Source organism: Dromiciops gliroides, chromosome 2, assembly GCF_019393635.1.
Source record: "Dromiciops gliroides isolate mDroGli1 chromosome 2, mDroGli1.pri, whole genome shotgun sequence".
NCBI lineage: Eukaryota > Metazoa > Chordata > Mammalia > Microbiotheria > Microbiotheriidae > Dromiciops > Dromiciops gliroides.
Window position 1 is genome coordinate 313,678,335 of NC_057862.1, and position 12,739 is coordinate 313,691,073.

At 36.8% G+C, this 12,739-nt stretch overlaps 1 protein-coding gene across 1 annotated transcript; it reads left to right on the forward strand.

The window, feature by feature from the left end:
* Nucleotides 1–200: 200 nt before the first annotated feature.
* Nucleotides 201–12,303, forward strand: LOC122738791 (butyrophilin-like protein 3). Its single transcript, XM_043980702.1, has 10 exons — nucleotides 201–320; nucleotides 3,531–3,670; nucleotides 5,346–5,380; nucleotides 6,968–7,339; nucleotides 7,609–7,881; nucleotides 10,016–10,117; nucleotides 10,549–10,569; nucleotides 10,672–10,698; nucleotides 10,856–10,882; nucleotides 11,687–12,303. Exons 1-10 carry the CDS (start codon nucleotides 201–203, stop codon nucleotides 12,301–12,303), a joined length of 1,734 nt encoding a protein of 577 aa, XP_043836637.1.
* The last annotated feature ends 436 nt before the right edge of the window (nucleotides 12,304–12,739 follow it).

The following is a 12,739-nucleotide window of genomic DNA, read 5'->3' on the forward strand; positions in this document are numbered from 1 at the left end:
CTACTTTTCTTTAAATAATTGTTTTCTTGAGGCAGAGCCTTGATGGCAGAGGAAAGGCAGTGACTTGCCTGAGTCCTTCCCAAGACTATTCCCAATACCTTCAAATAATGCCATAAGACAATTCCTAAAGTGGCAGAAACCAAAAAAGGACAGGGTGAAATAATTTTCCAGCCAAAGACAACTTAGAAGGTTGTCAGGAAATGTCTGTTGTACCAGGTGAAAGTAGAGGACAGCCTAATGCAGGCCACACCAGTGCAAGACCCTACACCAACAAAGACCCAGACCCAGCAAACCAGGCCTTGGGAGCTTTTGAATCAGCTGTGGGAGCAGCTGCTTCTGGAACTCAGCCCACAGATGGTAAGGGAGTCGAGCAGTTGGCCAGGGGGAAATTATAGGAACCTTTGCCAGCTCTAAGGTGGGACTCTTTTCTTTTGATTGTGTTTGGATCTGTGTCACTGCCTTGGGTGGTGGTCCCAGATAGGAAGGAGCACAAGCCCACAAGAGCTTACAGCCACAGTGGAGCAGGATTCTGTTCCAGGTTCCAAGGCAGAGTGGGGAACATAACTCTCCTTAAATAATAAAACTTTGGAAGAAATAAAGACTTACAAATTCCTAGAACAGCTGCTCAAACCCCTTGAAACTTGGAACACTGTGCCCTCCACCCTTGAAGGAGTGCCCCACTCTTACAAAGGGTTAAATTCAAGAAAGAGGCTGGGGAAATGAGCAAGTAGAAAAAATGCTGACCCTTGAAAGTTTCTATAGTGAGAGGAAGATCAAAATACACCCTCAGAAGAAGATAACAAAGTCAAAGATCCTATATCCAAAGTTTCCAAGAAAAATATGAATTGGTCTTAGGCCATAGAAGTACTCACAAAGGACTTTGAAAATAAAGTAAGAGAGGTAGAGGAAAAAATGGAAAGAGAAATTAGAGTGATGCAAGAAAATCATGAAAAAGTTAACAGCTTGGTAAAGGAGACAAAAAAATACTGAAGAAAATAACACCTTAAAAACAGACTAATAGCAAAGAATTGGAAATAGAGGGAATGCCCATCAATTGAGAAATGGCTGAACAAGTTCTGGTATATGAATGTAATGGAATACTATTATGCTGTGGGAAATAATGAATGGGCAGATTTCAAGGGGACCTGGAGGGACTTGAGGGGACTGGTGCTGGGTGAGGTGAACAGAGCCAGCAAAGCATTGTACACAGTGGCAGCAGCATTGTGTGATGATCAGTTGTGGTGGAAAGAGATCACAGGTGTGAATTGAATATGAAGGACTGATATCTTTAAAAAAATAAAATTAAGGGATGAGAGGAGTACACTGGGAGAAAGGGAAAGGGAGATGTGGAATGGGGTAAAATATCTCACATAAAAGAAACAAGAAAAAGCTTATACAATAGAGGGGAGGGACTCTGTAGGTGCTAGGGATTGAGTGAACCTTACTTTAATCAGAATTGGCTCAAAGAGGGAATACACACATTCATTTGGTTGTAGTAATCTGTCTTATCCTGTAGGAAAACTGGAGAGGAAGGAGATGGGGGTGGGGAGAAGTGTGATAAAAGGGAAGGCAGATCGGAGGAGGGAACAGTCAGAAACAAAATACTTGTGAGGATGGATAGGGTGAAGGAAGATAGAAAATAGAGTAAATGTCATTTGGAGGGAATAGAATGGAGGGAAATATAGTTACCAATAGTAATTGTGAAAAAAATGTGAAGCAAGTTTTTCTGACAGGCCTTAGTTCTCAAACACATAGAGAACTAAGTCAAATTTGTTCAAATAAGAGGGGGCAGCTAGGTGGTGCAGTGGAAAAAGCATTGGCCCTGGATTCAGGAGCATCTGAGTTCAAATCAGGCCTCAGAAACTTGACTCTTACAAGCTGTGTGACCCTGGGCAAGTCACTTATCCCTAATTGCCACACAAAACAAAATAAAAACACATAAAATAAGAGCCATACCTAATTGATAGATGATCAAAAGACAAAGTTTTTAGATGAAATAATCAAAGCTACCTATTGCCATTTGAAAAGAAGATTTCTAACTGACTTTTGATTGGAGAGATGCAGATCAAAACAATTCTGGGGTATTATCTCATCCCTGTTGAATTGGATAATAGGACAGCTGAGGAAAATGACAAATGGTGTAGGGAATATGGTCGAAATGAGACATTAATACACTCTTGGTAATGTTGTAAACTGATTCAAACACTCTATAGAGTAATTTGGACCTATAGAATCATGCATACTGTTTGACCTGGTAATAACACTATTGGGTTGGTATCCCAAAAGAGATTAAAAAAAAACAAAAAGTTGAATTCAAAATTGAGGAGATGCCCATAAATTGGGGAATGGATGAACAAATTGTGGGATGACATTATGATGGAACACCGTTGTGCTATAAGAAATGATGAGCAGGATGCTATCAGAAAAACCTGGAAAGATTTACATAAGCTGATGCAAAGTGAAATGTACTGTATACAAAATCACAGCAATATTGTAAGATGATCTTACTTAGTTATTTTCAACAATCCAGTCATCTAAGACAACTCTGAATGACTTATTAAAAGTGCAATCCATCTTCAGAAAAATAACTGATGGTGTCTGAATGTAATTGAAACATAATTTTTTTAGTTCCTTTTAAAAAAAATTTTTTTGCCTATTTTCTTTTAGAATCTGACTAATGTGGAAATGTTTTGCATGACTGCACATGTATAACATATTGAATTGCTTGAGTTCTTAAAGTGGGTGGGGAGGGAGGTAAGAAGAGAATTTGGAACATAAAGTTTTAAAAATCACTGTTAAATTTATTTTTACATGAAATTTGGGAAAAACTAAAATTCTAACTAAATGGAAAAAAGAGTCATTTTCTTTAGGGAATATTTTTTACATATTGGCCAGTTGTAATTTTAAAGAATTGTTTTCTTCAGTCAATTTTTTTTTGCTTCCTTTTCCAAGCTATTGTCTCTCTCTTGCATAACTCATTTCTTTGTGTGTGTGTGTGTGGGGGTGGGTGGGTGAGGGTTAAGTGACTTGCCCGTTACATATCTGGGAAGTGTCAAGTGTCTGAGGCTGGATGTGAACTCAGGTCCTTTTGAATCCATGGCCAATGCTTTATCCACTGTGCCACTTAGCTGCCCCCAACATAACTAATTTCTTTTCCCATTTTTTCTTCTACCTCTAATTTGATTTTTAAGATCTTTGTTTGTGTTCCTCCAAGAAGACTTTTTTAGTCTTGAGGCCAATTCATCTTCTTCTTTGAGACTTCACATGTAGGCCTTTTGTCAGTGTTGTTTTCTTCTGAATTTGCATTTTGGTCTTTCCTTTCACCATAATAGCTTTCTATCATCAGGTTTCTTTTCCACTTCTTACTCGTTTTAACTTACTTTTGTTACTTTTAAAGTTGATCTCTGCTCCTAGGTCGCAGGGAGCACTGTCCCAAGCCTCTTGTTCTGGGGGCCAGGGATCTGAGCATTGGCTTTCTGCTCCAGGGCCTTAGGGGCTCTCAGCTTTATCATTACACTGGCTGGGTGTAGCCTGGCCTAGTTGTGCCTGTGGTGCGTATGAGCTCCCCAGCTGGCAGTTTGCCTTCTGAATTGGTTCTAGAGGCCTCACAGCTGGCCATTCATGCTCCTAGCCTGCTGAGCCGAGAAAAAGGGGCATTAGCTGCTGACCTGTGCTGGGGCTAAGGGTTCACCCAGACCCCATCTGTGCTCATATGCACTTCCCTTTTGCCCAAGTGAGACAGATCTTTCCTGAAGTCATTCTAAGTTACCTTAAGCTGGAAGATTTTTTTCATTCCATCATTTTGTAGCTTCTGTAGCTCCAAAATCCATTGAAAGGCTAAATTCACCATTTCTGAGGGAAACTGGGGAGAACTCAGGCAACTTCCTGGCTTCTCTCTGCCATCTTGGCTTTGCCTGCCCCTCCCCCATCCCTTTTTAACCCCATAATCCTTTCTTTCTCTTGTTTGGTCATAAATTCTTCCTTGTCCCTAGAGCTGACAGGTAAATTATTCCTTGCTCCCCTAACATGCTATGGTTTCACCCTTTATGTCTAAATCATAAACCCCTTTGACCTTATTTTAGTCTACAGTATGAAATATTGGCCTATATATAGTTTCTGATGAATAACTTTTCAGGTTTTCCAATAATTTTTGTCCTTACCCAGAATTGCTTGAATCATTTACTTTACTAAATACTAAATTACTATTGTCATTTATTACCATGTATTATGTACCTAATCTATTCCATTGGTCAACCAAACTATTTCTTCACTAGTTCCAGGTTATTTTAATGATTACCACTTTCTAATATAATTTGACATCTGGTATGGCTTGGCCATCCGCCTTTATATTTTATTCATTCATTCCCTTGATATTCTTAACATTTTATTCATCCAGATGAGGTTTGTTTTTATTTTTTCTATTTCTATAAAATATTTTTGGTAGTTTGATTGGAATGGCTATTATTAAGCAAATTAATTTAGGCAGAAGTGTAATTTCTTATATTACCTTTGTCTACCATGTACAATTAATATTTTTCTGATTGTTTAGATCTGATTTTGTGTGAGTATATGCATGTGTGTAAAGTGTTTTGTAATTATAGTCATATAGTTCCTGAGCTTCTCTTGGCAGGTAGACCACAAAAACTTAAAAAAAAAATTAATATAATAAATGTAATAAAAAAATCCATTTTAACCTCCCATGGATCTCTCTATCTCTTATTTGATGATCATTTCTTCCTCTTTCTATGAATCTGACAGGTAATTTCTTCCATGTTTCTCTAATGTGCTAATGATATCAGCCTTGTTGTCTAAATCATATACCCCTTTGAACTTGATTTTGCTATATGGTGTAAGGTGTTGCTTTATATTTGTATATGACAGGCTACTTTGAGTTATCTTGTGAATTTTTGTTAAATATTGAATTTTTGCCCCAGTAACTGAGATATTTGCATTTATCAAATGTTAGAATATTGTGCTATTCTGTTTCTGTACATGAAGTATCTAATCTATTCCAATGATCAGCCACTTTCTTTCGTATCCAGTACCAAATTGTTTTAATGATTATACTTTGTAGTACAGTTTGAGATTTGATATTGCTAGGTTCTTTTTCTTTCTATTTTTTCCAGCAATTCCCTTGATATTCTTGACTTTTTGTTCCTCCAGATGAATTTTGTATTGTTTTTTCTAGTTCTATAAAGTAATGCATTAGTAATGTGATTAGTATGGCATACAATTAGTAAATTAATATAGGTTGTATTATGATTTTAATTATATTGTCTTGGCCTACCTATGAGCAGTTTTTCTTCATCTATTCATATACGTCTTTATTGTGAAGTATTTTATAGGTATATTCATATACTTCTCATGTATGTCTTGGCAGGTGGGCTCCAAGATATTTTTAATTGTAATTTTATTTTAATTAATTCTTTCTCATTAGTAATAGTAGTGGAATCCTGGGTCAAAGGCCCTAATCACTATTATTACATCATGTATTGTCATGTGGCTTTCCAAAGAAACCACATAAATATATCATTTTGTGAGCATTTTACTACCCAGATTTAAATTTGTAATTTTAAATGAGACTTTTTGTCAGTTCTATCCTAGTTAAGTATCAATTTTTAAAAGAGAAACAAACATGAAATAATATATTAAAAGATGGACAAGATGAGAAAATAGCTGTTTTGGGGAAATTCTCTTGCCCTCTTGGGAGAGGCATGCATGTGGTCCAATGTCCATATATTAATCAAAGGAGACAAAACTGAAAGTAAATTAATTTATTAGCATGCTAAGGAATGCTTTCCAGCTGATACCAAATTCAGATTTCTAGAGTGCAACTTTATTTTTTATAACCTTTCTAGTCCATACAACACAGTTAAAGAGCTACATTCTCTGTCAACTTAAGATAGAAAACTAAAGCATTTCTCAGGAGTAGAGGAGGGGGATCAGTAAAGGAAGAAAATAAGAGAGTATATGGACTATAAGTGACAGGATTTATCAGCATGAGAAATCACTCTCTTTTCAAGGGCAAGAGAAAAGAAGAAGGCATATTTTTACAATTATGGAAACAATCTTTTTAAGGTTAAAAAAACAAAAAACAACAACAACTTCAAGGTCTTTTGTCCAAAGAAAGCAAGTATTAGCTACAACAGAAGATGAGATTATGCCTCCTTTAAGTTTACCTGCAGAGAAGTGGGAATTTTCTAATATTAAGCCACCAAATGTCTGAGCTAAATCTACATTGTTGAATACCAACACGCAATGAAATGATTATGGTTCCTACCTTCCCCCTACACTGGAAATTACTTTTTATGGAGAGCAGTAGAAAGATAAAGTATTAAAGAGAAGCTTTGGTGGCACAAAATCTTCTATATTTTGGTGGACTTGGTAGATTCATGATTTCAACAACATGGATTTGTTCCTCTTCTACTAGTCCAGATTACAACCCACCTATAACTTCTTACCCTGTAATGGATTTTGAAGTATTTGAAGTCTGTGAAACATGAATTTGAGTTCATCTGTATAGCTCTAATATGGAAACTAAAACAGTGGAGAAGAGATGCAAAAAGTCTGAATTTAGTTCACTATAAGGAATGTTTCAAATTACAACTGTCCCAGAATGGAATGGGCTGCCTTATTATGTACTGTGGTCCCTAATCACTGGTAATGAGTAAGCAGGATCTGAATAATGAATTCTAAGGAATGTTGCATAGGGAATTCTGTCATTCAATGGATGATTATACTATATGACATATGACACCCTTTCCAACATTAATATTTTGTTATTTTATGCACATATTATTTAAGCATAGGTTTTGCCCTCATGACCTTTGTCTTGTGTTAATTAAAAAAGGAGAAGCTTATGTACTAGGTGAAACAGTGAAGATTGAGAAGGGGAAATATAAAGCCTTCCTTTCTGTACTTAACTCAAACCCTGTGAATTATATTGACAATTGGCCATGGTTAACAGATCTTTTGCTGGTTATCCCTACAGGTCAATTTCAGGTGATTGGCCCAGAGGAGCCTATTCAGGCCTTGGTGGGAGAAGATGTTATTTTCTCCTGTCATGTCTCACCCAAGATGAGTTTGGAGGACATGGAGGTGAGGTTCTTCAGGAACCAATTCTCTTCCATACTGCTTCTGTACAAGGATGGAAGAGAAATACAGAAGAGCCAGATGCAAGAATATCAAGAGAGAACTCAATTTGTGCAAGTAGTCATCGTTGAAGGGAAACTCTCCTTAAAACTGAAGAACATAACCCTTTCAGATTCAGGGATATATGGATGCTGGTTCAGCTCCCAAACTTTCTACCAGCAGTACACTTGGGAGCTAAAGATAGCAGGTTAGTTGTTCATTTCCAATAACACAATTTCTTCGAGTTCAGTTAATTAGAACATTCTACTGAAAGAATGGAGTTTGTCAAATTGTTCTTACTATTTAAACAATAAGACAGAAAATAAGTAAGCAAACAAGAAAGCTGTCCTTCCTCTATCCCTCCAACACCCCCCGCCAAAAAAAATACCAAGAACCACCTAAGGACTGGGTAATCTATGTTATTAATTATTCTTGAAATATGATCTTTGTTTTCATCTTATTTCCCATTTTTTGCAGCTCTTGGGTCATCCCCTCTCATCTCTCTTAAGGGATATAGAGACAGAAAAATCTTTTTGATATGTCAATCAGCTGGCTGGTTCCCTAGGCCTGAGGTACAGTGGAAAAATCATCAGGGACAGTCCTTGTCATCAGACTTCAAGGCAAACACAAAGGATAATGGCCTATTTGACATAGAAACCTCTCTAGTTATACAAAAACCTTCCACTGGGGATATTTCATGTTCTATACGTATCTGGGGCTTCAGACAGGAGTCCAGAGTGAAAATAGCTGGTAAGTAGTAAAATGGAATGGAAGGAATTGGAAGGGAAGTCTCCCTGGTTTGCTCACTTGGTAGAACTTGATATTCTTAGACAGATTCATGTACTTTGGTCCCACATTTAGTATGTCACTTTGGCAAGATACCAGACAAGGGGAAACATGTTCAAACTGTACACATTCATGAATAGTTCAAATATGATTCGGCTTACTTGTTCAACAAATGCAAGAGTTCTCACACCAGGAAGTTTCATTTTAAAAAATTGTATCAATTCATTTTATGACCAATGAAACATATTAATAATTGACAAAGCAGAAAATAAATATAGAACAGTTTGTGTTGGTAGAAATGAAGAGAACCATAGAAGGAAGTGAGTTTTTGACTTCAGAATTTATAATAAAGAAAGAGAAATCAGGAGACTCTAGTTTGTTATTTACCTGATTTTGATGAGTTCATTGTACTTATCCCAGAAGAACCCTGTCCAAGGGCATGGATGAACCTGAAAAATATGATAGCTGAGCCACTGACAGTGAGCTTTGAGGAATGGTCGCAAACTGGCAAGGTACTTTAAGACTGGAGAAGCCAAATTTTGTTTTAAGTTTCAAAAAGGAGGAAAAGTGTAGTCTTAAATCTACAGGTTAATGAATTTGATGGGTAAAATGTATTTTAAAAGGAATGGCTAGTGAACATCTAGAAAAAAGAAGCAAGATTACAAAGAACTGGTATGTCCTCATCAAAAACATGTCAAACTAGATTATCCTCTTTTACTTTTTTGATGGAGTTAGTAGATTACTAGGTAGTAGATAGAGTGCTGGACCAGGAGTCAAGAAGTTCTGAGTTCAATTCCAGTCTCAGACATTTACTAGCTCTGTGACCCTGGGCAAGTCACTTAATTCTGTCTCAGTTATCTGTAAAATGAACTGGAGAAAGAAATGGCAAACTACTCCAGTATCTTTGCTAAGAAAACCCTAAAGAAAATCACAAAAAGTCAGATCTGATTGAAATGACTGAATAATAGCAACATAAAAGTAACTTGCTAGATGTGGGAAAACCTGTTGTTGTAGGGTTCCTTAATCTGGAACCCAGGAACTTGTGTTTATATAAATATAAATATAAATATATATATATATATATATACACACATACATATATACACACGTGCGTGTATACATATATATACGTGTGTTTATGTATACATATATATATACGTGTGCCTATTCATATCTATACATATTTACACATGCATATATATATACAAACACACACACACATATAGGGCAGCTAGGTGGTATGGTGGGTAAAGTACCAACCCTGGATTCATGAGGACCTGAGTTCCAATCTGGCCTGAGACACTTGACACTTACTAGCTGTGTCACCTTGGACAAGTCACTTAACCCTCATTGCTGTGCCCCCAAAAAGATAGATGCTAGATAGATAGATAGGTAGGTAGGTAGGTAGATAGATAGATAGATAGATAGATAGATAGATAGGTAATTATATTTCAAAATAATTGGTTTCTCTATAATACAATATATTTTATTTTATGCATTTAAAAATACTCTGAGAAGAAGACCACAGATTTCACAGTATGCCAAAAGGGTCCATGATAATGAAAAAAGTTTAAAAACCCCTGCTATTAATATAGTTTACTGAAATTTTAACTACACAAAAACCATAGTTTTACATGGTATTGTTATAAGGAACATGGAAAGATATGTGTCACACAGTAAAATTTGATGAACTTGGAACTTGAAACAACTGACTGTCTCCTCCTCATAAAATGGGCATTTTATAGTGTAGTAATGAAAAAAGTGCTTTGTAAACATTCATTTTTCATAGTAATTAGTCTCGGAAGAGACCTTAGAAATTCAGTCATCTCATTTTACGGGGAAAGAAACTGAGGTCCAACAGGATACACGACAGTTCTAAGTTTCAGAAATGAGAGTTGAATGCAAATCTTCTGACTCCATATTCTGGGCTCTTTTCATGAAATTATACTGCCTCTCAATGCTTTAACAACAACTCACGTTCTTATTGGGATTTTCATTATTACAGTCAAAATCATTGTTATTCATTTTTAGAATAAATTATTGAAGTTGTCTAAGTTGGTTTTAAGATGTCTTGTTGTTCTTTGGGGATATCTTACAGATGAATTTTTCCAGCCTTCTCCTTGGAGCTATGCTTTCAGTATTATGATGACTTTCTTTTTGATTCTTGTTGCTTCTGGCATATTTCTCCACAGACATCAAGGTAATGGTAATGGAAAGAGGCAGGCATTCCCTTGCCCTCTGTGACTTTTCACTATTGCTCCTTTCTTTTGTCATCTCCTCCTCCAAACTTCTCCTCTTCCCAATAGCCTTCAACTGCTTTGAAAAATTATGTTCCTCCTTCTTTCAACATTTATTAAACATCTTCTATGTTTAGAGAGTGATGAAGAACCTCTTGCTTTGCTCTAACTTTCCCCCATTCAGGGACCTCAACAACTCTGTACCAGCCATTGAGATACTATGGTCTTTCACATGGTACACACAGAGAACAGTTTCCGGGGTATGTCCTGGACCTAGAATTGTCTGACTTTTAGCTCTTGCAATTTTATTTCTTTTAAAACCTTCCTTTCTGCTTTAAATCTTCATCCTTGCTGGGTGGCTTTCTGACATGTTTCTGTTTCTTTTTGCTTTTAGTCAAACTTAAGGAAGAGCTGGGTAAGTCTTGTTTGTTTATTTTTTCTGATTACTGTGTATCAAGTTCTGTTTCTAATATGCTCTTTTTCTCAAAGTCATCATATTTCTTATTTATTTTTTTAGAATGGAGGATAAAAATGGGAAAGGAAGGTAGGAGAAGTCTCCTTTCATATCAGAATCTCCATTCCGTTCTCTAATAATCGCATATTCTTCTTTCATTTTGTTTCCATCCTTCCTCTCTATTTCTGTCTTGAAATTTCCTTCCTCCCAATCTTAGCAATAATTCAGATCTGTCTTTATTTTTCAGGTTGGAAAAATGCCGCTAAGCATGCAGGTAACTACAAATGAGGTTTGGTTTTTTTGTTTTTGTTTTTTCCACTGTAGGGGTTTCCTGGCTTCCTTTCCTTTTTCCTTTTTACTATTCCCTGCTTCAGAGCAAACTGATCAAGTTGGCATTCAGGGAGCGAGTCACTGACTTCATGACCCTTAATCTGATTGCTCCATCTTGAATGCCAATTTTTGGGAAGTGTCAGTTATCTATGCACAAACTGGGGTCACTTTGTTGGTCAAATCACAGGCTTGTGGTGGCTTCAGAGGGAAGAAGAGAGGAAAAGTGTGCTATGTAGAGGAGAGGAATTTGAGTTAAGATTAATGTTACCTTAGTTGACATGGTTTATTGTTGGAGTCATATCTAATCTCATTACCTTATTCTTTTCCCTCTATTCCTCCAGTGGAAGTCACTCACATATTTCTCAGATGTATTGTCATGCACCTCTGTCCCCAAAGTCCACATTTAGTGAAGGTAAAATGGTGAAATAATGTTTGTTGAGAATAGTGAGGGATCAGATATTGCTAACATTCAATTATGACAGGTAGGAAAAACAAAGCAAAATGAAGGGATTATTTATTAGAATCCATATTGACCCATTATCTCTTATTCTATGATTTGGAACAATTTTCCTCTTTCCTGCATATTTCTCTCTCTCTCTCTCTCTCTCTCTCTCTCTCTCTCATTTACTCTCTCCCTCCCTTCCCTTCTTCCACTGATCCCTCTTCCTCATATTTCTTATTTCCTTTCTCTTTCTCCCCCAGTGATCCTTACCACACACACTTCACACCATTTGTTTTGTCTTCCCAGTGGAGGTGACTCTGGATCCAGAAACTGCTCACCCCAAACTCCATATATCTCAAGACTGTAAAAAAGTGAACTATGCAAACACTGTGTGTTATGATATACCTGAAACTGAGAAGAGATTTCAGTCTCCAAGTGTGGTGGCTTCACAAGGTTTCTCCACGGGAGAATGTTATTGGGAAGTAGAAGTTGGGAAGAAAAATCGATGGTACTTGGGTGTGTGTTGGGATGATGTAGATAGGAAGCAAAAAGAGCCCCTGCTCTCTCCTGCCAATGGTTATTGGGTGCTGGGGCGATGGAACCAACATGAGCATTTTACATTCTCCCCTAGTCGACAGTCTCTAACTTTTCAGGTCCAGCCAGAGCGAGTGGGTATTTTCCTGAACTGTAAGTATCAGCAAATCTCCTTCTTCAATGTGACTGACAAATCACACATCTATACATTCACTGGATGTGATTTCAATAAGAAAATCCTCCGCCCATACTTCAGGCCTCGTTCTAATGACATAAATGAATACAATCCCACTTTGGTTATCTGTACCAATTTAACTGGCATTGCAGAAAATGATACATCTCCTTCTAACAGTGATTATAGAGGCAAAGCTGTGATATCAGAAGAGTAGGAAGAAATATAGTAAGCTCCATCTGCCACACACCCCCAAACACAACATAACATTTCTCCTCACATATCTAGAAAATGAACCAGGCTGAATTCTTTGGGGAAATTCAATAATAGTTACAATGAGTCATTTTCTCAGACCAATTTAGCAGCGAGAGATGGACAGAGAGATCTTCAGAAACTGGGGACAGAGTTTGGCCAAGAGCAAATCTGGAGATTTAGCCACTGTGACACCTAGGTGCCCAAAGAGAAAATTAGAGGGAGGGAAAATTAAGGAAGGGATTAGTCCTAAGAAAAACAAACTCTAACTAAAGATGTGCAACAATATTTTTAGTTCTTTTTGAGGTGGAAAAGAATGGGAATTTGGTTATATACCTATAAATAGAAGAATGGATGAACAAGTTATGACATATGAGTGTTACCGAATACTATTTTTGTCA

Coding starts and splice junctions, on each gene's coding strand:
- LOC122738791 (XM_043980702.1), top strand. CDS start 201: ATGTCTGTTGTACCAGGTGAAAGTAGAGGACAGCCTAATGCAGGCCAC. Junction 7,340..7,608: donor TTGGGAGCTAAAGATAGCAG/GTTAGTTGTTCA, acceptor CATTTTTTGCAG/CTCTTGGGTCATCCCCTCTC. Junction 10,570..10,671: donor CAAACTTAAGGAAGAGCTGG/GTAAGTCTTGTT, acceptor TTATTTTTTTAG/AATGGAGGATAAAAATGGGA.